A 27,705-nucleotide genomic window follows, 5' to 3' on the forward strand; every position below is an offset into this window, starting at 1 on the left:
AAAAAACTGTCAAATCAGGCGAACCCTCTTCCCTCCTCCTCCAATTTGTCTGTCTTTGTAGTACCACTAGGCAACAGTGAGTGCATCACTGGAAACGTGGAAGTGCGCAGAAGCCGCGCAGGGAAATCGAAGGGAAAGAAGGACATAAGCAGCCAAAAGAGCATCTGGTGGATCTCTACCGCGGAATCATGACAATCCAGTCGACATTTCTCTAAGAAAGGGGAGTAGGTGCCCGAAAAGAGCCTGGCAATTAGCGTCGATGCGCGCAGCCAAAAATGACGACACTGGGACAGTGATTTTCTTCCTCCGGCTCGTTATTTTTTACAGTCATATGCTTGGATGCAATTCATCTCCTATGTATACAGACCACAAAGGAAGGACTGGAAAGCGAATAATCTCCAACACAGTCGCAAGTGCGCACAGAGACGTTTCATCCCTGAAACCGTTTCCAACGGCTAATTACGCAAAGATATTGGTGTTTTATGGACCGTTGAAGGATTTTGAACTTTCGCATGAAAACTTACTTTGTGAGTTCGGTTTGGAACAGGTCGATATAGCCCCAACCTTCACGGGCGATGAGTAATCCACGACGCAGCAACTGAAACCTGTAAAACCTGGACTGCGACTGGCGCGTTTGGATACCCTATCCTGTGCGTCGCTGTTTTTTTTTCATATGGCTTCTATCTTCGGGGTTTGCAAACTACTCGTACATTATTGATATTTCATGGCTGTAGGGTGTACCAACAGTAGAGTGTGGCGAAAGAGGACGGTGGAAGACTAACTGGGGCTGAGACAGCGCACTTTTATCGCCTTACTTCCAAGCAGGAGACATTGCGCACGGGCATTCACGACTGCAGCAACTAGCTAAAACCCAGACTTTTTTTTTTAAATCATTGAATCATTTTTATGTATCTTTCGCTGCTGTCATCGTAGTATGTCTGCACTTCGAAAGAAATTTGGGGACGATTATCAGGTAGTGACCACCTCATCTAGCGGGTCTGGATTCAATCAGCCTCCCCCAGAGAAAAAGAGGAAGAGGCAGCGGTTCGTGGACAAGAACGGGCGATGTAACGTCCAGCATGGGAACCTGGGTGGTGAAACCAGCAGATACCTCTCAGACTTATTCACAACACTCGTAGATTTGAAATGGCGCTGGAATCTATTTATTTTCATCCTCACCTACACAGTCGCTTGGCTCTTCATGGCCTCTATGTGGTGGTGCATCGCATACATCAGAGGAGACCTCAACAGAGCCCACAATGACAAGTACACTCCATGTGTGGCCAATGTCTATAACTTTCCCTCAGCTTTCCTCTTCTTCATAGAAACCGAGGCCACTATAGGATATGGTTACAGATACATAACAGACAAATGCCCCGAGGGGATCATTCTCTTTCTTTTCCAGTCGATCCTCGGATCGATCGTCGATGCCTTTTTGATCGGCTGCATGTTCATCAAGATGTCTCAGCCCAAGAAAAGGGCCGAGACTTTGATGTTCAGTGAACATGCGGCGATTTCTATGCGAGATGGAAAACTAACTCTCATGTTCAGGGTCGGCAACCTGCGTAACAGCCATATGGTCTCTGCACAGATCCGCTGCAAATTGCTGAAAGTAAGTGATGCTACTTCTAGTTGGGAGGCTTCCAATGTTTTTGTTCTATTCCCATTGTTTATCATGGCCCACTTCATGTTTACTGAAAGGCCTAAACACTGACATTTAAGCCTCCTCCTAACTGTGCATGAAGCCATGATGCATTTAGACAACTCTTTTTAATTTTCATTTCCAAACATTCTAGACTACAATGATGCAAATATACAAATAGACCAAACACCTAACAGTAAGTAACCAATTGCAATTACTGGCCAAGCACTGATGGCCCTTTATCTATTTCACATATTCTGTATATTGCATAACTGATACATCCATCAAGTTTGCCAAGAGGCCTTCACCACAACAATGTGTCCCTACATCAGACCTTGAGAAGAACATATTGTTCATACACTTATTTAAAAACTGTTTCTGACAAAGTGGTAGGTAGTTAGAACTTGATGGAAATGTGCTGCTGTCCCTTATTAGGAAGACATCATCTATGGATTTCCTTGCTGTCAACCCCCTGGCTTCACAAAGGCCATAGTGAGCCTATAAAACTTTTTTAATAATGCTCTAAGGTGCAAATGCATATCCACCAATTATCATGGTAATAAATAGGAATACAGCAATAACATAGGAGATTAAATGTAGGATCCCATAAAGTTTAAGGTAAGTATAAACTCACTAAGCTTTACCAAGACACTCTACAACCATATCCATCTTAACAAATTATAAAAACTGGTTTATCATAAAGACAAATAAGCATTGTACTTGTTTCTAGTTTCCAGGTCCTGACACAGCAGCTGGCAGATGAATCAAGAAAACAGGATCAAGAAATTTAAACCAGTTGATTTGATTCAGTTGTTTCAAAAATTAATACATCAAATAAAATGCTAATGTGGACATTCTTGCAGTACAGATGCCTCTTTAGATGTCATTTAAGATTATAATGATGATTGGTAGCTCTGATTGCATATAGAATGTGAAACACAGAGGCTCTTGATAAGCCAGAGTAGATACTTCTGTCTTACCTCGTCCTTCCCCCACCAAACATCTCTGTCTCTGTCTCTTCCTGTACGCTTCCTTAGTCTCGCCAGACGCCCGAAGGCGAGTTTCTTCCGCTGGATCAGTTGGAGTTGGATGTGGGTTTCAGTACCGGGGCTGACCAGCTCTTTCTCGTCTCACCACTCACGATCTGCCATGTGATTGACACCAAAAGCCCCTTTTACGACCTCTCCCAGAGGTCCATGCAAACAGAGCAATTTGAAATTGTGGTGATACTCGAAGGAATAGTAGAGACTACTGGTGAGTAACCACAAACATGCATTTTTATAGGCCTGCTGTTGAAGCCTGTAGCCTGTTTTACTACATGTTGTGGCTGCCGGCTAAATGTACAGGATATTGTATTGTCTTTATGTTTTTGAGCTGCTGAAATATCTTTTTCTTACGAATAACCTTGAGCTCTTTCATAGGTGAAAACGTTAATTATTGACCTTGATTTCATTTTATCGATTTTTATTTCTGTACATACAGAGACACTAATAATAGCAGTGGTTAGAATTTATTCAACAAAGATGTATGATTATGTGTTGCAGACATAAAGTAAAACATTTTTTTGTCTGTGCATTAAAACACCACCTGGGTTTGGGCAAGTCTCAAGCTACATATGAGCGCTGAACAGAGTTATAATTTTCTTTTTTTTCATCTGAAACAAATTTCATTACTCTGCCTTTGTGCCCGTACAGCACTTACCTCGTGGCTGCTATTCTCAGAGGGGATAATAATTTGCTTTCTAAGGTCCCTTTGGAATTAGGGAATTCCATTTCCACAAAACGAGCAATGCCCTGGGTAAAATTCCCCACTGTGGTCATTTTGAATTCAACCGTTTATTTGGCACAGCTGATATAGTATGGGGAGAGCTCCTTCACTGTTATAGAGTGAACAGAGGAGCAGTTGTAATGTGACAGGGTGGCTTACACGCTGACGCTGCTGACAGCAATTTGCAAAAATATTCAGTTCCTAATAGATAGATTTGCCATTAAGTGCAGTTTTGTTAAAGTCTCTTTGCATCTGATACGTGTGTGACAGGTTCTTCAGTTTATGACATAGAGCATCCATCTAGTATCATTTTGATGAGACTTGACATAATCAAGTCTTTAGTATTTAGTCTGCTTACCTGATTTCTCTCAATTACAGTTTCTTTCTTTCAGTTAATTATTATTATTAATTCAGTTAATAACCAGTAAACATGGTGTAAAAATAATCTAAATTTGTTGTAAAGCATCTTATGAGAGTAATTGTAATATGCAGCATATTAACCTGAACTCACCTGCAGTTCAATACAGATTGCTTTGGCTCAAAGGAGTGAAAATAATTAATGCAGTGTAGCAACGTGATTTAATTATCATTGATGTTCAGGTATTTATATTTTTTTTGTGACTATCACAGAAGCATGTGTCACCACATTGTCTTTAATTATAATAGTCACAATATCAGTTTTTTTACTTGACAGAAATGTCTGCATTGAGGAGCAGTTATGGTTATGTGAAGTTGGTGGAAAGGATGATGTAGAAACAATCTATGGTTAAAAATGTATGTACAGTGAAAGTCTAAATCCTCAGACGCTTTCATTTCTGGCCAATGTAACTCTGTTTCCATGGCAACCTCTCCTTGAGTATTCAGGATTGCAGCACTGCACCTAAACTTAGGTTTTTATTTCTATGGTATAGGAATCATAACACAATTTCAGCAATAAACCAAGCAAACATGTGATCTTGAACATGAAATGAAATTGCTTTGCTGTCAACATCACCTGGTATTAAGGAGGATCTCCTCTGAAATATGAAAAGCACACAGAGGCGTTACTGTACTATGAAGTGCTCGCCAGAACAGGTTATAGAGCAGAGAAAGAAAAAGATGAAATATTTATGAGGCTTGTTGTTTACTAGTGAAGACGCTGCCCAACTCCACATTTTTTTATTTTTTGTTATGTGTGAAAAAAACACTGTCTGGAACAAAAGTTAAAATACTCTGCACTGCAGATTAAAGCTACACAATCACTGGCTTCTTTGTCCTTCCTTCTAGATAATAACAGACACAACAGTGTAGCCGTTTTGACATAGTAACCTTTTGTTCCCCGAGATTAGAAAAAAATATTTTGGACTGACTGAAGTTCTCTTTACGCACAAGAAAAGAAAAGAAAAAGGAGCGTGTCTTGCAACAGAGCACGTAGGAGCACAGAATTGTTCCATTTTGCTGTAACCTCTGACAACCTCTACATTGTATAAAGAGTCGTAAGCTATTCCTCATTCCTTCTGAACAGGAGCCCAAGGTGTTTTGATCACCACCTCAGTATGATGTACCTTCCAAATGAGACATGTAGGATGTCTGGTAGCAGCATATTTCCTTCTGGATTAATGCCAGTTGTGGCTTTGTGGTATTGCAGTGGCTTTGAGAAGATGTTGTTCTGCTGAGGATAAATTGGCTTTACATCACGTTGCAATTAATACACTGTACTGTACATGCCGTCTGATTGCTTCCCCTGAAAAATAGGCTAGCTGTGGGTAAAAAAAACACAAACAAGAAGTTTTGGTTGAGTTAAGAGCACTAAAAGGGATAATGTCTGACACAATTTTGTAATCAATACAAGCAACACAAACCACATCACTCCCCAAAAAGTGTCTTTAAAGTAACTACAGTGTTGTTGGCTACAGAGCAAATATGCATGTCAGTCTCTGCATGATACTATTTTGATGTGAATCTGTGAAGCATGATGTGAAGCACAATAACACCAAGCTGAGTTGCCTCTGCATTATTAGTGCATTGCAGACATGACAAAAGAGGAATTTAATATTGCGAGACTGAATAACAAGTAAGGACTGCAGTCTAGCTGATATTGGATGTTTGTGTATAGTGCTAATAGCAATAAATAAATACCATGTATACAAGAAATCTAAATTTTGTCATTATGGAGTTGTGACAAAAATATTAAATTTAACAGTTGCTTATTAATTCGCACAATCCTCAGTACAGTAATGTCTGCTCAGTAATGATAGGGTGGTGAGACAAACTACCTTTATATACTGCTTATTTGCAACTGCAAATACATTTCCGTATGAAATGTAATCCTGCTCAAACTACGTTTGTCAACAACATAATGAAAAATTGGAAGTGGCAAAATGTTTATTGTGAGCATATCAGAAAAATAGTCTTTGAAACATTATTTCATTAGTTTAGTTCACACGTTCATATTGATTTTGCTAACAACGTTTAACTAAAGCAATATTTAAGTTTTTTATGGTTATGTTTAGACACTCAAAGCGTGGGTTTGATATTGAGACGTCAATAGTGACTTAAAATATGAGACATGACATGTTTGTTAACATGTGCCCGAAAACCACAGTCTTTTTCTAACATTAACATATTTCTGTTGCCTTAAATAACCACATGCAGGATGAAAGATGCAAACTCTGGTCTCTTGTGTCCTGCGTTTTGTACTCCCACCACCCACTCCGAACACCTCAATACAAGTACCATGCTGCACATAAATTTAGCACTTACCACCCTTGAAAAATACATTGCTCGAAACATAACTCGGAACATAATTACCAAAACAAATTTGTAGTATATACCATAAATGTAATTTTGATGAAAGGTTGATCTGTGATAAGCCAATATCAGCTAATAATGTCACCACTTATGATACACCCACACAGGTCTTGTTAGACCCTTTCTTAGAACTGTGTGGGCGTATATGAACTGGGCTTGACTGAGACTTCCCTGACTCCTCTGTTTGTTTTGCAGCACCGTGTAGGGCGGGGCAACTTATCATGTTATCAATCTGTTATCTTCCATAGAGTTCTGTGATTGATGATGTGATTTCCAGCATAGCTCCATCCAACTTCGACCAGCCTAGTGATCTAATCAGACAGAGTGACTGAACAAAATTGTGTGGATGCACAGGTCATTTGATTAAATTTCTAACTCAAGTGGTAATAGGCTTTGAATGTCATAGTACTAAAAGCACTGGTGTTACTAATAACATTAACGATGGCTTCGTTCCAAGGGTGTAGGTTTCATTTCAACATCAGAGGGGACACATAAGCAGAAAAGATTTTTAACATGAAACACTTTATTTTCTATAGAAGCCCTAAGTGGCCATTCATTCAAATTTTTTTATTTTACTCCATTTTCATGTGATAACGGGATAATTTTGAATATATTTAAATGGATGGCTGCTTAGGGCTTCCGTAATTCCCTGCATCCTGGTGAATTCTTCTGTACCAATTCCTGCCTTTTCTGCACCAAATTATGGTGGAAATGTCTTTTCTGCTTTTCTGTTTTCTGCTCGTTTAAAACTTTCTGCACATTTAAAGGTTCAGTGTGGAAGTTGTAGTGGCATCTAGTGGTGAGGGTTGTGAATTGCAACAAATCCTCGGATGAAATAAGTACTTTATAATAAATAATTCTTATGGCTATTGTAAATTCAGCCATAAAAAAAACTAACTTTGTACTTTTTCTCCATGGGATTGTACATTATACCAATTAAATTTTTAAAGGGGCTATAAGTAAGTTTTTCAATGAAATTAATTATTAATAAATCAAATTTTCATTGCCTTATTGTCAATGGGCTCAAAACTCACTTAGATGAAGCACACCCCTGTTTTCTTTGTTGCATGCATCAGCCACTATTCTGCTTTTAATGTAAGGACACCGGGTCGGATTCTGCTCTGTGTGTGCTCCCGAGCCTCTCTCAGACTACAGCGACAACACGGCAGCTAACGACATGCAGTCCACTAACACCATAAAACAACCGGCTCCCAGCAAAACACAGATTCCACTTAAGGATACAAAACAACAATAAAGGTTTTGTGCTGAAGCCCATCAGACCAAACAGATTCAAATGATGTTGAGTAAAAACACAGTGAACATTAGAGTAGCTGCAGAAACACAGAGAAAGTCATGTTAGCTCGCCGGCTAACACCGAGCAGTTGCTAACGTTATCCAGTGCAAAGTTGTAACGTTATCGTTTTCCACATTAGTTTACCAGCCAACCCCACCTATATAACTATCCTGTGTACCACTGGTATTATGTGAAATTGTTGTTTTAGCCTGTAAGAAATTATAGAACGGTAAAAAGCAAATGTGGAGCGATTTGTTTACTAGCCTATGGTGCAGGCAGGCTAGCCAGCTAAGGCTACATTAGCTCGGACCTGCCGCTGTTTGCTTTGTAACATTCAATTTAGATTTATTGTGGTTTTACCGATACTAAGTACACAGCTCTCGGTCACTCTAACTAACATGACCCACATAATATACAATACTGCAACAAAACGGCGACAACGACACAGAGGAAGAGCCATCCACTAACACTACAGTAAAGTTAACGTTACTTAATGCAGGCTAACTGTTATAAAGTGTGACACAATCTCGTTATAATATTCAATCCAGCTCACTAACCGTTTCCTTATCATCCAATACATTTAGCTGTGTTGACATTGCTGATACACAGATAGTAAAGATAGTTACTGAAAGCAGTAGGTGAGCTAACGCTGTAGCACGTCGGCTAAATGCAGTAAATGTAACGTTATCATGTAACGAGCATGGATAAGTTCAACCTCAAACTGATAAAAACACTACTGTAACGTTGCAGTGGGAGTTTACCTGAGTTTCCAGCATGTTGTGTGAAGCTGTCACCCTGTCTGTATGTCTCTATAGCCACTGTCACGCTGGTGTTGATCTGCCTCTTATGGAGCTAGAATTGTGTCTTTATTACATGCGAGAAAATAAATGATCTGAGAGAAAAAAAAAGTTTGAGAGAAAAAGTTATCACACTGATAGCAAAAAAGCATTTCATGAGAGAAAAAAGAATATTTGAGAGAAAAAGTTTTCATACCAATAGCAAAAAATAGTAATATTTGAGACTAAAAAAAGTCTTGAGAGAAAGTAATTTCTCATAGAACATAAAAAAATATAAATTTTAAATTTTAAAAATTATTTCTGAGAAAAATAATCTCTCTCAAAATACTTTGAAAAAAATCTCAAATATATATTTTTTGCTATCAGTGTGAAAACATTTTCTCTAAAAAAAAAAAAGTGTTTCTCTCAAAATGCTTTTCTTTACTGTCAATGCAGTTTCTTGCTCTCGTGTCAGGATTTTACTTTCGCTGTAAAAATTGTGTCATGGGCGGGGCCACGTTCCTATTGGCCAGTCGGGTGAGCATCATCTTGTCTTGGGAGTCGAACTGAACCATTGCACCTTTGTTCGATTCACCTAGATAGATGCTGGTGTGACAGTTTAACTGGTGGCAAAATTAACTGGTGATAGTCCCAGATGTGCCGTAGGCGTGGCTACAGGATCCATTGACTGCAAACCAGGAAATATATTCTGATTACTTTCTTTATCTCCGTAATGTATCGTCATGTAGATATATGCTTCTGAGTGTAGTTTGCAGGCTACATCGTTACCTGCACGATGATTAACCTGTGACACAGCTTCGTACCATCGATCACCTTTATATTCCGCTATCTTCGCCATCGTTACCAACATGGGCTTGCCAGTCAACATTTGTATGATGTATCGTTATTTACCTGACTTCGAGTTGCTGTGAGACGAACAGTTTGTCATTCAGCCTGTAAGTGAAACAGTCTGGATGTTCAGGCTGAGGTACACTCCTACCGAACACAGCGTGCAGTCAGCTGTGGCCACGGTAAATGCTCAAGTTAACTTGTGCAGATATTTTGCAAATATTTATTTTTTATTGTTTAGTGACACAGTGCTTTTTTTCTCAATTTATTTTTTAAATTCAGGTCAAGGCTCCGCTACATGCTCTGAAAGCCCAAAGGCGATACTATAAGGATGACGGCTCACGGCATTTTTTGCTTTTGATTGCTACATGGATATTTTAAGTTCAGCTTTTTAATTTATTTGAAAGAGACATTCAGACATTGTTATTATTTTTTCAAGAATTCAAAATGTTCAAAATGTTCAAAGCACTAATAAGTGTATGGCTGGGGTGAACCCCGAAGCATGAAAGGGAAGTTGTTGTTGTTTTTTGTTTTTTTAAATAAATGCGGGTTTTTTTCATTTTAGATGTCAAAAAGTATTTGCGGCTCCCAGTGTTTTCTTTTCCGTGGAAACCGAGTTCAAATGGCTCTTTCGGTGTTAAAGTATCAGGATCCCCTGATCTAGGTGAACCGAACAATGGTGTAATGGTTCAGTTCGACTCCCAAGACAAGACGATGACACAATTTTCACAGCGAAAGCAAAATCCTGACACAAGAGCAAGAAATTGCATCGCGAGCAAAGAAAAGCGTTTTGAGAGAAACCCTTTTTTTTTTTTAGAGAAAATGTTTTCACACTGATAGCAAAAAATATATATTTGAGATTTTTTTTCAAAGTATTTTGAGAGAGATTTTCTTTTCTCAGAAATAATTTTAAAAATTAAAAATTAATATTTTTTTAGGTTTTTTGAGAAAATATTTTCTCTCAAAACTTTTTTTAGTCTCAAATATTGTTATTTTTTGCTATTGGTATGAAAACTTTTTCTCTCAAATATTCTTTTTTCTCTCATGAAATGCTTTTTTGCTATCAGTGTGATAACTTTTTCTCTCAAACTTTTTTTTTTCTCTCAGATCATTTATTTTCTCGCATGTAATAAAGACACAATTCTAGCTCCATACATCTGAGCTGAGAACGTTTAAGTAACAGAACTCGAATATGTCTGTGAAAAGCCACAGCCTGCATGCTGGTGTTTCTGCGTTTATTGCAGGATTTCTGTATGAAAGCGGCTGTATTTTTGATTATGCTTGCTCTTGAGTTCAAACGAGCACATACCTGGTTGCAATCTTAAAACCGCACCGCTATTGGTCGCTGAAAACTACATAATGCCCCTTTAAATCCAAATACAAAAAGGCTGTGAAACAAAACAAAAACAAAAAACATATTTTTAAATATCTTTATATAATATAGACTACCTGTATATACTTCTTTATGTCCCATGTACACTTTATTACTCTCTTTGCAATAAAGATTTAAAGAGGAAAAACTAATCAGATTATTCCGACACCACATGTCTCTTACCACTCACCCCTCTTTTTGCAATTGGGAGAAGCTACAGTGGCCGACACACTTTGCTGGGTCTTGTGCTAAATAATACATGTGGTCCTCCATTTGTCCAAATTTCCCTTCTCATCTTAATAAACTAGGCTAATACTACTACTACTTCTACCGGTGCTTGTCTTTTGTACGTATTTAACGTAGTGACAAAACACGCTCTGTGGGGCAGTTCTGTCTGTTTTGTCTGTTTGGGCTACTATAGAAACTTGGCGACGTCCATGTAAGTGGACCCGTGGTTGAGTAGAAATGGCTAAGGTAACAAAATCATAACAGTTCATTAAGTAAAGTCTTTATACACCACTGAAAACCTAGTTATGCATTTATATTGCATTTCTGTCAATATATTTTCCTAAAAATTACACTCTGAATCTTTAAAATCTACCCCACATATACTGTATGTATTGTCTGACACTAGAATGAGCAAAAATTTTAATATTACGAGAATATAATTCCACGCCCATGCTCTGTTCTATTCAAGTGTCCCAGTAAGCCAACAGCTGGTGGCACAAACTCTCCAGTCAAAACATTACATACGTAGGGGGTTACAACAAGAGGATGCAAGTGCTAGTCAAACCTCAGATGGTGGAAATGTAGCAGACATGATGGAAATGTTGCATTTATGTTTGTTTTGTGTATTAATTTGAGGATGGTTATAGTCTCCTCATCGTGCCACACATCTGATGTTTTGATCTTGGCAAAGCAAAGCGGAATGATGCTGTTGATGTTGCGAGGTGGAACTGTGAAACAGAGGAAAGGTCACAGTCATTTTTCCTTTCTGTTTTTAGGCTTTTCCGACCTCAAGATCAGTATCACACACACCGCTTGTTTGTTTACGTTCCTGTTCCCGGAAGTCAGTCCCTTCCCAGTGACTTGAAAATGCACGTATAAACAGGTGGAGGGAAACTTAACATTATAGGGAACCAGCATGCACAAAACCAGGACCCTGAAACTGAAGCAGCTTAAATGGAAATCATTCATTTTATTGTTTGTCTACTGTGATATGTCAAAAATTTAATCTGTGAAAAATGCTTTATTAGGAATGTATGAAAAATAATTCAAGAACAAATTGTTTAATAATGACATATTAAAAGCATTGCAGGGTAATTTTCACTCTACCACCACAGAGCTGATGATGACTTGACTTTGACTCATCAGCTGATTCAGAACTACTACATGCAGTCTTAAAATACATCAAAAGTTTAGATAAGCCTCCCATTAACGCCAGCAATCCTGTTCAACACTACAAAGGCTTAAATACCAAGCCAGAGCCAATCTGTTCATTAGTGGAGCTGATTCTTGAGAACCCAAAATAAACTGTAGCTGCCAGTGACAGACGTTTAGGTTTCTCCAACCATGAAATGAATCAGTGTATGGCAACTAAATTCATTTCATGAATTTCAGTGTCGGATTTCCACAGGATGCAGCCACACCACAACACTCCTGTCTGAATACTGTAGCTCCTGTACGCTGAAGATCTAATGTGTATTTATGTAATTTAAGACCAGGCAGTTTTCCGATTAGATAAATAATAACTAACAAAGATAAACAAGCTGATGATTTGTTTCATGGAACTCATTTCCCTTAAGAAACAGAAAGATTTCTTTCAGCACATTAGTCTATTCGTGAATTTGTATAGTGTTTGGGGTCTAACATGGTGGCAAAACACAGTGTTCAGATCTTCACAAGCTCTGCAAAGTGTTTTTAAATTCACTCATCAGCTATGAAAAGCAGTGATTCATGAGCTTAAACTGTATCATCAGCATAAACCTTTTTTCTTTTCAGAGTGATGTGACTTTCATGCAAATGTGTGGAGAGTGATCATTACAGTTGCTGTGAAATTCATAAAATGCTGCAAATACGTCATACTTAGAAATGTCTTTTTAAGCAAAGTTGACAAGGTCTTTTAGGATTTATTGGCATAAAGTTTACGTCATGATAAACTCAGCTGTCTTGGTGTTCATTGAAATGTTTGTATTTGTTTGCTCAGAGTTTTCAGTTAGACTTTATTTCACTCTTCTGGTGACACAGCACATTTGTACAGCAGGCAAACCCTCTTTGCTTACTGAGCTAACTAATAATCTCCATGTTTTTACATGATTTTCCACTGAATGTGTGTTGTACATGAAACACCGCATCACATTTCATCGTCTGATTTGGTTAGTGGGTAAATTATGGCAAATAAAAATTCCTCTTCAATAAAGTTGTGCGTTAATTTTTGATTGTTTTCAAAGATTTCTGTCAGCCCCCTCTTTTTTATTCCTGCTACACGGCTTTCCAGATTCACTGTTATGGAACAAAAAATAGAATATCCCAGCTATCTGCTCATTTTAAAATGAGTGTGGGTGGTGGGGGTTGGTTGCATATAGACGAGATCAACTTGTTTATTCATGTGTTTTTGTGTGCATAAATACAGCATGTGACTGGCTAGAACAGCTTTGAATAATGACTTTGCTACCTGTATGATCAATGTGCAGCTGTATCTTTTAAAGTAAATCCGTGTTTGGACCTGTATGGTGTATTAGGAAAGTTTCAGGAAATTTATGTACAAGATTTATGATCAAATATACTAACACTTAATAATTAAGTAGACTCTTGCCACTCAGTTTAGGTAAATAAAAAATTAATTATGTGACCTGTTTTGTGTAAAAATAGTTTTGTTATGTAATACTATCATCATAGCTTCAATTAAATTGTTGTTGTGCAACAAATATACATAAAGCGTATATTTAGAAAATTAAATTAAATAAGAGTAATAATTGCTTTGATGCAGATTCAGTCTAGTAGAAAAGCCAGCCAGTATAATTATTTGGAAAAAAAATATTGCCAGTGATTAACAGAGCAGCCAGTGTCATGGCCCGATCTGTGTTTTTTCATCAGCAGTAGTAATTGAATTGAAAATGGAGAGCTTTCTGTTGCGCCTGAGGCCTAATAGTTTCAATCATATGAGTAAGAGGCCGAAGCCCCGAAGGTTTGGGGTCGCCTAATGTCAGGAGCTTCAGAGCTTAGGTGAACACTGGCACAAGTGAACCCCATGGATATGAGCCAATTGTGATGTCCTTTGGAGAAACTGAACATAATTCATTTTGAGTCATTACATTGAAGACGCGTCCTCTCTTCCTGGTATCGTGCTTTCTGCCACGGGTCAAAGGGTTGAAGGGTTAAAGCGGGTTCAGTGGGGGAATTACAGTAAAGCTGAAGATCAGGTGAGAACGGGAGTTTCCAATTAAATCTAATGTGCTCAGGGTGAGAACTGAGGCGACAAGTGGCTGTCCCTGCTGAGCCTGTGTAGTGATAAGCCACGTGTTGGATACCTTACAGCCCTCTTGTTAAAATGTATTTCATGCTTTTGGTTCATTTGATTTAATTACCATTACATTTTTCAACAATTTTTTCAACTACCTGCCTTGAATGTTTCAGTATGACAAACACTGGTAATATTTGTAGTGTCACAAAGAGGTGTCTGGATCTCAATATAATAACATCCTGGTAATCTTTATTTAAACAGCATATAGACGGTATGTTATTACTCTTTGTTATGTTCATCAAAATTCCACAAGAGGTTGAATGTAAATAAGTACTGTACAATTACTTAATAACTTTACTTAAGTATATATTTTAGTAGTTGTACTTACCATGAGATTCCCATTTTCTGCACATTTTTACATGTTGTACTTTTTCTCAGCTACATTTGTTTGACAATTTTAGTTACTTGCGACCTTGCAGATCAAGATTTTGCATACAGTATAAAACATGATGCATTTATTCAAAGAAAAATACCCAACAGTATATCAAATAGTTAAATTAGCTTCACCTTCAACTTTACTAGTACATTTTGCTGAAAATGATTTTACATAAGGAAGATTTTTAATGCAGTACTACTTGTAATGGAGTATTTATATATTGTAGTATTGCTACTTTTACTTGAGTAAAGAATCTGAATACTTCTTCCACCACTTTTCTTAAAAGTAAAAGCATCATGAGGAGATTTAGAGGCTTGCTGCTTAATTACTTTTTACAGGCTATATACGGTACGCACATTTGCAAGAAGTGGACACAATATCCTGAAGATGTCTATAATGCAGTCTATTATAATTAATAGTGCAATGAATAATAAATTTGTTTCACATAATGTTCTGTTTTATGAAGCTGTCGGATAGGTATTGGTTCAACTATCTTATGAGTCTTGATTATCTTTGTTGTACTGGACTGTAGTAAGTTGTATCCTGCATATACTGTAATATCAGCTCATCACAACAACAAGAAAAATTACATCCCCAAAATCACCATGAGTCAACACCTCGCACACTGTAAAAATGAACTGGACTTTATAAGCTTGTTTGTTGCAAAGGCTGCTGGATTTGATTACATTACATTATAAATGTGTTCATTATATTTTATGTATATTGGTATATGCCAAACAACTACTCATTATATTCAGCACAAAGGCATCCTGGTTAAGCTTGCAGTGAATAACAGTGAGATTAGCATTACTACTTTTAGATAGACCAACAACGGTATTCTAGGAATGCATCTGTGAGATTTACCTCTCATGTCTACTGTACATAAAATAATTGCACTATGGGTGAACTCCACATAATGGGCATCGCAGCGAACCAGCTATGACATTGTGGATTCATTATCCCTTTTAGATGAACTGTGTTGGCTTCCCAAGGGGGAGCACGGTAATTGTGTCTTTAGGGATTTGTCAAGTCCCTGTTGGATGGCAATAAATCATTGGCAGAGGAGGTGTGGCGGCAGACCTGGGGTGAAACACCAGAAATGCATTCACCAAAAAATTTCTCGGTCTTCTCATCACACTACGAAGAGTGGGTAATAATTGACTAGGTCACGGTTGCCTTTGTACCAGAAAATGTGCATGCCTGTGTGTGTTGGTAATTAACAACACACACAGTAGACATCCATATTAACCCCTGTCTAGATGGAGGATGGACTAAAGTGTCCATGTCCATAATTCAGATAATTTTGTGCCTCCACTCATTTAAAAGGTTTTGAAGAAGGTTGTAATGCTCTTTCAGTGTAAGTCACTAGCAGCATTGATTGGTGGCTCTGCGACCATCCCTGAAGTGCAGGTGAATCAATCCTTCAGTCTAAGCACAGAGCATGAACATGTTGTTCTTAAGGCCTGTCTTCTAGCAAGACCTTCCTCTGGGATGTCTCTTTCTCTGTTTTTGTCACACAGATGTGCTCAAGTTTACTGGAATAATCTGCTCTCGAGCTAGAGTGACATACTTGAAAAAACAATAAGGACACTTTCCTAACAGCGAGTTCCTCCTCTTTAGCACCGTCTAAGTCCGAGATCTCTTAAGGATTAAAAAGCCCTCCTTTGTGTCCCTCCTTTCAGCTGTAACTCCTCTCCGTGACTTAAGTAGATTTAATAGTCGAGATCAATATGAGATTACATCTTTCACTGATTCAGTCCGTTTTATGGAGAGAAAATGGTTCTTTGATCATTTCTGCACTCCATATATAATGAAGAGAAATCGTTCATAGCCCCAGTTGGTTTGGCCACATCCACAGAACAAATTTTCCTGTATGACCAATACTGGTTGTTTGGCCTAAAGGAAATCCATCAATTACCGTTTTGCTCAACTGGTTCCCTTTACAGCAGCATTCAGCACTGCCTTCTCTTGGTTAAATGTGCTCTCCTGGCTGCGTTAATGGCCTACAGCCATATGTTCCTCTAGCCTGCCTGACACCCCACCTTGTGTGGAGATGGTTGGCAGCCCCTGCTCCTATTCCCTTCCTATTCCAACAGCCTCCACACTCAAGCAATTGCCTCAGCATCCAGGCTCTCCCCTCCCCCACAGCAGTGCACTTCCCCTGCCTTTTCCCTCCATTGGCTTCCTCCTTGTTCTCGTTGCTCAGCCGATGCTGTAAGCCTCCTTCATAAACAGATCACACACTAAAACAGTATTTAACAGAGGGAGGGGACTTCTTTGAAAAAAAAGTCAAACTGTGAAAAACAGGTCACTGAATGCTTGTGGATTTTTCTACACTTTACCACTTGATGGTGGTCACCATAGAAACAGATGATCAGACAGGACTTCTGGCCACAATAGCGGTGTCTGTATCAAAATTAGAATTTTTTTTAATTCTATCAAAGGTACAGTTTGTTCAATCCTTTGTAACAATTTTGTTGAAATGAATAACAAGTCAGTATTACTAAGAACCATGATATTGAGACCTGTGAATTGAACTTCCCTCTCTTCAGTAAGCTTAAGCACACCACCCAGCTGCCTTATATTGTCCTCTTCCTCAGCTTACCATTACTGTATCAGCATAGCAGTTTAATATGTAGTAACACAGATCCTAAAAAGAAGACAAAGGGGAATTCTGCTTCCTGTTTTGCAAAATGAAGAACAAGATAATAATCGTCTCCAATGGATTGTTGTTTCTCACAATTCAGCAAAGGCATTTAGTGGATAGCCTTGGCCACAGTGACATTGAGATCAGGAGGAATCTTGGGCGGTGTTGTGTGGTGATGGTGCTCTGTGTATGCAGCGTCCAGATTGTCATGCTTGTTTTTGCTAGCATAGCACTTGAGCTGTTTTCACAGCCGTGATAGACTGTCAGGGGACTTTGCTGACAGCACTGCACTGATGGGTGAGTGTGTGTGTGTGTGTGTGTGTGTGTGTGTGTGTGTGTGTGTGTGTGCGCGCGCGCGCGTGTGTGACCATTTGAGTGACTGAGTAAAGAAGAGAGACAGACAGAGAGAGAGACAGGGAGAGAGAGAGAGAAGGAGGTTATTTGTGATTTTGTCACTAAACAGGAGGTTGCGAAGAACTATTCCTCGCCCACTTTACTTTTTCGGTGACTCGCATTGTGAGAGTTAATCTAGAGAAGTCATTTGAATAAACCTTCATTTTCACATAGCCGTCAATTTTGAGTGTCATTTGCTTGGTGCCTGTGGGTTGTTGAATGATATAATAGTGCTGGGTTTTTTCCCTCTAGATTGAGACTCTGCCTAGAGCTGCAATAAATAGATCTCTTCTCTCAGGTCTGCCCGTTGACTTTTACTCAGTCCTCAGTGTGTCAAGTGCAGATCTGCTGCTGAGAATCTGACTGAGCCAGGCACCAAACGGATATGATCCTTCGGCTTCAGCAGCCTGGATGAGCTTCTTTTAGACGGCCGAGTCTTTGAATACCACTTAGGTTTTATTCTTTTTCTCCAGCTACTATATACGAACACTGGCAGGCTGCCTCTGAGTTTACAGGGCTTTTCTATTCCAGCCCCCAAAGAACCCATTTTATCTTTGCTGTCACTACACTGACTACTGTGGCTACTTCACTTTGTTAGACCAGAGAAGCAGCCAGCTCTTTGCTATCAAGGAAAAGTGCATTTATTTAGAGTCTCAAGCCGAGATGGCTTTTGGGTATCTACATCTTAAAGTTTATTCTTTCTGCCTCTTTTCAGTCAATAATGGAAGCAGCTGGGAGTCTGTGAAATATTGCATGTACTGTACAGCGCAGATAGAGCACCTGTAATCTCCAGGCAGACATCCCATCTCAGTGCTGTATAGTCACTTCCAAAGTCCGCTTCATTTTTTGATGTGATTTTCCTGTTTGAATTATGCCTGGAGATATTAGTAAAAAACATGGTTGTTGCTGAGATGGCAGAAAAATCTTGCACACATCGATGCTGAAAATGTTTCTACTCTGATTTTTTGTGTTCTTTCCACACTGAAATTCACCTTTAATGAGATGCATTTTTTCCCATCTGTCTTGAATATGTGGATTCAGCAGGGGATTATTCTAATGCCGCTCATGCTGTCTCGTGGATACTGCATACAGTATGAGAACAGCAAACTGCCTAGTGAACTAACGATGAGGGACTTCTGAAGGGATTTCACTCTTGTGTAGGATTAAGGTACACATTGGTCAGTAAGAAAAGATCATATATCCCACACCCTATATACTAGAGGCGCAGTTTAATGGGGGAAAAATGGATATGCAGTAGATGTCATGGAACAGCTTCTGTAAGTTGATATGTGACATAATTTGCAATGCGTCAGATCATACTTTATTTGTTGCCTTTACATCTTCTTTCTGCTTTAAGACTATATACTGCATTTAAGCGTTTGTTGATGTACGGGATAATTTCCTTTTATGCATGCACTTTATGAAAAACTGTGTTGTGCAAAATGTGAAGAAATATTTTTGTTCATAATTTGTAATCCTTACTTCAACTTTTAGATTTCATTAATTTGTGTACAATCAAATACAAATATAACTGAAAAAATTAAATGTTGATGGTGAGGTGAAATGAGAAACCCTAATCCATCTGAAAGCATGAAAATCAGAGACAAAGTTGTAACAACAACAAAATGATACAACAGAACGTTTAATCTCAACAGTAAAATGAAAAAAAGAACTACAGTATGTTACAGCTGTAACATTAAAACATTCAAATGTTTCTTACATTGTGCAGCAATTCATCAATAAATATTTAAATTTAAGCGCATTTTATTCTAATACTTGTTGTTTTGTTTGTTACAAATTAATTGATTTGTTTGACCATTTGGGAGGAGTGGAATAAGATGTAATCACAACATGGACATGTTTACACCTTATAAAGTTGTTATAGTGATTGTGTTAGCAAGCAGTTGACTAATTATATCTCCAGCAGACATGGAGCAACATCAGCATTCATTCAGTCATGTTTCTGGCCACGTAGCGAATGTCAGTCCACTATTCACTCTCTAAAGGGCTCCACCAACAGGAGAAGTATGTAGCTCTTTAGCTGCTAAATGCTCCACCATATTCACTGGCTAGTTGCTAACTGTGTATGTCCTGTTCGGTGCAGAGCAGGGAGTGTAGAGTGGGGTTTTGGGAGCTATTTTGCTCCTGCTACTGCTGGAAATAATGCTGATGAGAGTGAAACAAATCAGTAAAGTTGTGGGGTGTAAAACCAAAACAATACTAAAATGCTCTATAGAGCTGAAACTGCAGGGAGGGTAGTTTTCTGTGTATTTGTCAAAGCAAGCAACCCCTTTCACACTAAACATACTCATATTTATTAATATTATTATACTATTGATTAGTTCAGCTTTAAGTATTTTTTTTTAATGCAGGACTTTTACCTGTAAGTAATTCTTTTTTACATTGTTGAATAGCTACTTTTACTTAGCACTTCTTCTACCACTTAGGTTGATTGATCATTTTCACGGCGACTGCCAGCATAAGAGACACTATAGTAATAAGTAATTTGCAGAATCATTATAATTTTTTTGTTGTACAATCGGTGAGAAATATAAGATATGGTAAATCGATGTTTACACAACAGTGTGTTTATTTGATAAGTACTGTATAGCTCCGATAGAGATTCTGTAACAGGGGTGGAATCTAAATCTTTTATTGTGTAGCTATTATTTAGAAGGGCCACTCTAATGAGGATTTGAAATGTATTGGTATTGGCTTATACGGAGTCACAGAGCGGCAGATAACTATTTACAGAAATTATAAGTGTAATAGCTCCACTAAGTTACAAATGTGTGTCCTAATGGGCTGAATGATGAATTGTCTCTTCATTGATTCCAATGACGTTTTTTCTCCCTCCCGGTTTTTTATTTTCCCCCTCAGTAGAGCTAGTGTGGTTTAACTGTGCATTTTGTTGTTCATGAGTAGAACAATAAATTGATTTGCTTTTTTGTAGTTATTCTGGTTTGGGCTAGTTTGGGCTGTAACAAAAGATTATTTTACTCATCAATAAATCTCACAATTACTATTTGGTTTAGAAAATAGTTTAAAATGCCCAATTTTGCTTTAAAAGTAATTAGCTGATTATCAATATTGTTGCAGATTAATTTAATCTCAAGTGAGTGCCAATTAATTGAAAAGGTCTTATTCTAGTATATTAAATTAACCCATTCTTATGTTTTTGTACTTTTGGAAAGTATAGATTATCATGGGCGAAAGCCAGTACTGTTATAAGTTCAAGATCTCCAGTTTTGGTGATTATTCATTTTTCCTATACAGACTAATACTTGTATAAAAATACCTAACTGAAGGATTAAATGCTCCACAATGGGCTTGGCATGTTCTTCTATGCCTAAGGCTAATACAGGCATTGGATTAAACTCAGAAAGACATTGTCATAAAGCTTTATAAAGAGCCTGAAACCAGCAGGAAAGATACCGTAAAACTTTGACCTGTTTTTTTTTGCTAAAATCACTTAATTGACCCTGCCGATATTTGGGACAGGTGTCCATACGGGACAGGCCTTTAATTCCTTTTGCAAAAAACTGAAACTACTATGAAACAGTTTATTTCAAACAGAATAATACTTGTATAAAAATGATCAAATAATATCAAATGAACGTCATTAATTTGATCTAGCTCCAACAGACTGCTTATGCGCTTTTATTTTGAAGTAAGATCACGACAACAACATGGTGCAGGACGAGAGACATTAGCAGACAGAGAGCGATTGACTTGACATGACAGGATTCACAACTTGGATTCATTTTTATAAAAAGCTGTTTTGATTCTTTTTATGGGTGGACCCTTACAGACTAAAGGAATATAAATAATAAAGGAACGGTCACATTCTGGCTTAACAAGCAGACTTAACGAGCTCTTCAAAGGTAACGTCATCACTTTTTTTCCTTTCCTCTCTTGTACCATACAGGTTACACCGGTAAATCTATAAGAATTAGACTTTGGGGCTCGTTTTTTCCCTTAAATGAGCTGAACTACTGAATTGTGGAGAATCTAACCGATCTAATGTTGTATTGATCATACGTTTAAACATTAATATTTGTATTAACGATCAAAGTAGCTTAGGAGCCGCTAAAGTGGGTTTAATACCATTTATACATCCAAAGAACTTCTATAAAAACTAGACCAGGCGTTAAATTGAGGCAGGCGTTTATTTGTCAAAATGCGTTCCCACACCAGGCCAGTAAACGGGGTAGGCGGCTATTTGGGACTCGGCTATTAATTGAAGTTTTACGGTATATTGCTTTTAATTCTTCAATAAAAGTTGACATTTTGAAAGTACACAATACACAGAAGAGCGGTGATATATCGTAAGCCTCAACCCATTCTCATTCCCACCTCCGCACATATGGAGGCTTGGCTCTGCGGTGAAGTTAGCTAGAATAAATGTGCAACGTCCGTTCAAGTTAGCAATAATTTATATGCAACATCCGGTTAGACTTTCAAAATAAAGCTAGTGGTTACCGTGAAACAGCACAAGGTTAACTTTGTGAAATGTTGCAATTTGGTTAGGTTTATGCAACAAAACTACTTAGTAAGGTTTAGGAAAAGATCATTATTTGAGTTAAAATAACTACGTTACTAACATGACCTACATTACATGACTTATATTGGTATCTGATGCCGAAAGATGTGACAAAGTAGGTATCTGATGCTCTGGGAATGAAAACAGGTTCTAATATACTAATATATAATTTCAGGTCATGTATATTCTCATGTTTATTGTTTATTATACTGGATTGCATAACATATATAGCCAGGTGTGAGGCATCCTGGTTGTCGAGTGGTTAAAGATACACAAAGTGTAACTACGACATTTCTTCTCTCTTCCTGTGTTTCTCTATTTCTATCAAATAAAGGCACAAAATTATCCTAATATAAAGATATAGCCAGGTGTACCTAGTACAGAGTCTACAAACTGTGTACAGAAAGTAATCTGAAGTCAGAAGCTTGTTAGTTTTCACTTCAATTCAATTCAATTCAAATCAGCTTCACTTTTAGACACACTTAACTGCTGGGAGCAACACCCCTAACCGGCTGTGACAACACTGCACACCACACATCTGATGTGTTTCTTTCTCACATGTATGATGTCCTACAGTTGCAGGTTCCCAGCAGTAAACAGCAGCAGAGATAGAATAGGATTTATTTCACACTGCAGTATACTGTAAGAGTGATAGATAATAGAGGAAGACAAAATTCCTCTGTGCTTCAATAAAGTTGAAATTTGTAATATGAGCTCTGGCCTTCACTGATGAGAAGTCACCAAAATATATGATTTACCCACTCCACCAAAACAAAGACAATGAGCTGTGTTTTTGTGTTATATTAGGTCACATTTCAGTGACAGTCAAACCATTTTGGTCTGACTCTGGAGCCATATGGATGATTTGACCCTGCCCTCACTGCAAAATCCATTTTGAGAAGTTTTTCTATACTGTTGTGATCTAAGAGAGAGACATTTGTGTTGTCATTGTTACTTTTGACCAAACTCAGCAGTTAAAAGGTTTATGGCTGTCGCATGCACACATTCCTACAGTTTTGTTTCCATAGAAACACAGAGTCCCAGGCAGGCGTGTATTGTAGAATTACGTAACCCTTTATCAGTAATACGAAATACACACCGACATGGGTATTCTCATTTGACTGGATTACTATTTTTAGGAATTATATTCAGTAACTGTAGAACATTTTCTTATTATTTTATACTTGTGCTATTTTTAGCTATTGATCTCTACTCATCTTCAGTTCTCTGTCGGACATATTCTTTTACATAACGTGTACATTTCCCCCACAAAGCGAACTGTGTCCTGGACTCAGTGATAGTTGAGGCACACAGTTTGTTACTGTTGCTGTGTCTGTAACATTGTGTGCCACGTGAATTTGGGTGTTGCAGAACAGCTGGTCTTTATATCACAGTTGTACATATCTGATGCAACCGTGTCTAGAACTGTGCCTGGCTCAAGCATCAATCCTTGAATAACGCATGGTAATTAAATGATTAAGTCTAGTGCCATTGTTAGTGTTTTGAAGAAGGGTACAGGTTATTAGACCATCAGGGAGGTTCCTTCTCTTTTTGAGGGTTGAGTAACTCTAGAAGAGGGGAAACAGGTTGAGCAAGGATTGAGCCCCAGGCCTGCAGGGTTCATGGGTTTCCAGAGGTCTTACAGCAACTCCTACACCATCTGCAGGAACAATAGAGCATTATTAATAGATGTGAGATGAAGCTATTTGGGTCTTGTGTATTACTGTGGCAATCTTTTGCCTCAGGAGCAATTTCATTTGACTTGTTCCAACCTTTTTTTCTTCAGTCCTGTATGTACTGTATGGTAGTCCGGTTAACAACACAGCATTGACTGTACTATTCAATAAAGCAGGTACTGTATGGCCGACTTCTGGTGGTGATTAAGTAGCCGAAAGCATTTTACACCCCGGTTTTTTCAGAATCATTAATCCGGGTGATGATCAAATGGTGACTATATTTTGGCTGGAGGCAGCTTAAAAGGCTCACAATGCAATAAGATTTCCATTCAGACTTAACTTTCAATCGCTTTGGCCCTAAAGTTCTTATTAGCTTTTCCCACTTTATCCACTGCAGCACACTTCCATATGCCTAAAGGCTCCAGGACTGTGAAGCAATAGTGCAGAAGTAATACTTGAATACCCCAAACGCGCTTGATGTTCAGTCTCTTGCACATCTGCGATTGTGTACAGAGCTGTTATCAGTGAATAATTTTATGACCTTGGGAATCGGGCAGAATCACAGATGCCTCTAGTTTCAATGATGACATCCTCGCAATCAGCAGTGGTGTCTCACTGTGAATGAACGCTTCGTCTTAGTTTGAATCCAACTTTCACTGCAAGAACAATATTAAGCTGGTAATTAAAACACGTGATAATAACCTACTGCAGTTGCTGATTTCCTAATGGATTTCAACAAGTCTTAACATGAGTGCCTCAAGCCATTTCAAAGGCTTTTTGGACTGATTTGATGATCTGATGAACCAATTTAGTGGTTTGTTATAGATGTAAACCTAATTATAGATTATCTATACTCACTTGCAGTAAGAAATGAAAGTAGTTTTTTCTGCCGAATGTTAACTATGCTGAGATGGATAGGGCTTTGCTGTAAGCAGGGTAGTATGATGTAATGCATAGGCAGCTATTATAGCAACTGCTGAATAATGGTCATGAGTAATCACTAATAAGCATCCAATAACTTTGCATGGGGAAAAAAATGTTGTTGATCATTAATTCAAACCTCACGATTTTGCTAATTGCACTAATTCGTTTCAGAGGACGTGAGGGGAGTTTTTAAGCAGGGATTTAATTCAGATTCCCCTGTGAGAGAAAATTTATTCTGAGTTTATATTTATAATTGTGCCGAGTGGAGCATAGTTACGGGTACTCACACAAACCCGGAACATGCGAAATAGGATGTATTATTTTAATTTGTAATTGCACCAAATGACAGAATTTAACACTTTTAACTAAATTGTCACACTCATTTTGGCTTTTCTCAAGCACAATCTCAAGCAATGTTGTGTAAGAGAGACCTTATGTAACGTTTTGTGTTTTGGATTAAATTGTATTCCCTTTTACTATGTACGAAAGCCCTAAAAAAAATTTTAATGTGAGCTAGACCTAAAGTTTTTGCCTGCAGCCTTTACTCCAGTGGGTTTGCCTCGCCAGCAATTTGATTATCTTAATCCTCTGTCTTTTGTAGCTAGCCAAGCTTAAGGTGTGGACTGAACTGTTAAGTAGCATTAGAGGTGATGTGGACAAGACCCGTGGTTTTTAACTAGATGCTCAGAATTTTAGGGGGTATTGTCTGTCTTTGGTCGACCTTAACCTATTTGAAAAAACTATGAAAAAACATATATTCATATCAAATTAACTCTGTGAATATATCACAAATGTACTGGCAGTTCCATATAAACAGTCATTTCAGTATGAATTGGATCTTTTATGATTAAATAATTACTCATTCTTAGAAAACACACACAGCAAATAACTTTGGCTGGAAATTGCTCATCAACATCAGGTTGGGAAACTGAAAAATCAATTAAGCTTTTTATTTAGGCAGCTGGCTCTGTAATACAGTAAGTACTTATTCATCGAGGCACTTTTGTTTGCAATATTGTTTTCTTTGTGATCTGAAAATGGCAAGAATCCTGGTGAATACTGTATTGTTCTGATTCTTATGGAACAGTGCCAAGCATATAACTAAATCAGTGCTCTGTTGAGTCATGAAACATTTCATCTTAAAAAAAGTCTGACATATAACTTGCCATCATTTGTGAAGCTTCTAAATACATTTGCAGAAATAAATCTGACAATTCATCCAGTCAGTGGTCTATTTTTTATGTTTTTTTTCCTCTGTGACAGGGATGACCTGCCAAGCGAGGACGTCTTACACAGAGGACGAGGTTCTGTGGGGACATCGCTTCTTCCCGGTTATCTCCTTGGAGGAAGGCTTCTTTAAGGTGGACTACTCTCAGTTCCACGCCACGTTTGAGGTGCCCACCACTCCATACAGCGTGAAGGAGCAGGAGGAGGCTCTGCTCCTCTCCTCGCCCCTAATGGCACCGTCCCTGTGCAACAGTGGGGAGAAGAACAGCTCTCTAGACTGCCTGGAGACCTTGGAGGACAATGACAGCACCACCAAGCTGCCCACCAAGCTCCAGAAGATCACAGGGCGGGAAGGCCTGCCCAAGAAGCTACTAAGAATGAGCTCCACCACCTCTGAGATGACTTACAGCTTTGGAGACCTGCCCATGAAGCTGCAGCGAATCAGCTCTGTTCCTGGTGTCTCTGATGATAAGCAGGCCGGTAAGGCCTCCAAGATCAGCTCAGAGCCCATGAGTAAGTCAGTGGCGGACTTACCTCCCAAGCTGCAGCGACTGGCTGGTGGAGGAGGGGGCAGGATGGACGGACACCTGCCACCCAAACTCAGAAAGATGAATTCAGATCGCTTTACATAAAGCAAGCAACATATTTTAACTTATGCCATCCACCTTTATTCCCCTACCCGTGTTCCTTGTATTATTCCTAATTTATTAATGGACAATATTCTTATATTAAAAGAAATGTAGAATATGTGCACAAATACCTTATATAAAGTAGGGTGATGGAATTGAGCACATTTGTACCTGGATGTAAGTGTACATGCTATGATGAAAGAACTCTGATATTTTTTTTAGGATGATGTACAATTAGCACAATCTGGCATGTAAGAAACAGCGCATGTAGAACAGAATCTCAATAATTTCTGGCATGACATTTATTGATATATTATTTTACAACAACAATTTCATTAGTGAATTTACTGACAGTGAAAAATTGCACAAAGCCATATGATTTATGACATGGAAAACCTACATTACATGGTTCTAATTTGTGGTGACAAAAGACACATCAGATACATTTGTTTTCAGTTGATTGCTTTTGTTGTTTAATGTAAATTTGTGGCAATGTTATGTTGATTGCATGCTCCTCTTATTGACTTAGCTATACAAAGGTAATAGACAAAGATGTTTAGCCTTAATTATATTACCTTGTTTCCATTTTCATGTTTGTTCACAGCTGGATTTTTGGTATTTCATATATAGACTATTTTACCATGTTTGCAGATTTTACGACTTTATTAGTTGATCAAATGCAGAATATGTTGCTAGATGATGCATTTTACATTTGAAACTACATTATTGGCATCATATGACCTGTCTGAACTGGGCACAATGCTACGCAATTTTCACTTGCTTATTAAAGTAACACTTAAGTTGAAAGAGTCAATACTTGTACTTGATAAGCACAAAGCAATCATTATTTAATAACCTGTGATATTAGAAAGCATTAATGGGCATTTTGTCATTAATTAACTGCTTAGGGCAGTAGTTTAATACTGTGCATTCACTTTGTTTCATTATATAACAGAATCAACTTAATCTACAATAGGCCTGTATGGTCATACAAAAAACTCCATTAGAATTTCAACTTAGGTGTTACTGGTTAGATTTAGAGGTGGGCCTGTAAGGAAATCATAGCCTTTGTCTTAACGGCCCATAATCTCCCTCCTCTGTGATGAAAGCAATAATATTATAATGACTATAATCTTTATATAGCCACAGGGTCTACCACAGCCCCATATTCATTCTGTTTACTGAATCCATGCCATGAAATCTGGTTTTCTCTAAATGCATCAAAGACATTGTATGATACCCAATCTCTTCAGGAATAAAGATCTAACATAACTGTT

At 38.1% G+C, this 27,705-nt stretch overlaps 1 protein-coding gene across 1 annotated transcript; it reads left to right on the forward strand.

Moving 5' to 3' along the window:
- The first annotated feature begins 95 nt into the window (after nucleotides 1-95).
- On the forward strand, nucleotides 96-27,705 carry kcnj3a (potassium inwardly rectifying channel subfamily J member 3a). The gene is made up of 3 exons (XM_046053445.1): nucleotides 96-1,612; nucleotides 2,680-2,896; nucleotides 25,836-27,705. The coding sequence occupies exons 1-3, from the start codon at nucleotides 935-937 to the stop codon at nucleotides 26,429-26,431; spliced, it is 1,491 nt and encodes a 496-aa protein (XP_045909401.1). The 5' UTR covers nucleotides 96-934; the 3' UTR covers nucleotides 26,432-27,705.

This window comes from Micropterus dolomieu, linkage group LG07, assembly GCF_021292245.1.
Source record: "Micropterus dolomieu isolate WLL.071019.BEF.003 ecotype Adirondacks linkage group LG07, ASM2129224v1, whole genome shotgun sequence".
Lineage (NCBI taxonomy): Eukaryota > Metazoa > Chordata > Actinopteri > Centrarchiformes > Centrarchidae > Micropterus > Micropterus dolomieu.

Bases quoted from the DNA above. Each gene is read 5' to 3' on its own strand.
- kcnj3a (XM_046053445.1), top strand. From the start codon at position 935: ATGTCTGCACTTCGAAAGAAATTTGGGGACGATTATCAGGTAGTGACC. The intron at 1,613-2,679 runs GTAAGTGATGCT...ACGCTTCCTTAG, and splicing joins TCCGCTGCAAATTGCTGAAA to TCTCGCCAGACGCCCGAAGG. The intron at 2,897-25,835 runs GTGAGTAACCAC...CCTCTGTGACAG, and splicing joins AGGAATAGTAGAGACTACTG to GGATGACCTGCCAAGCGAGG.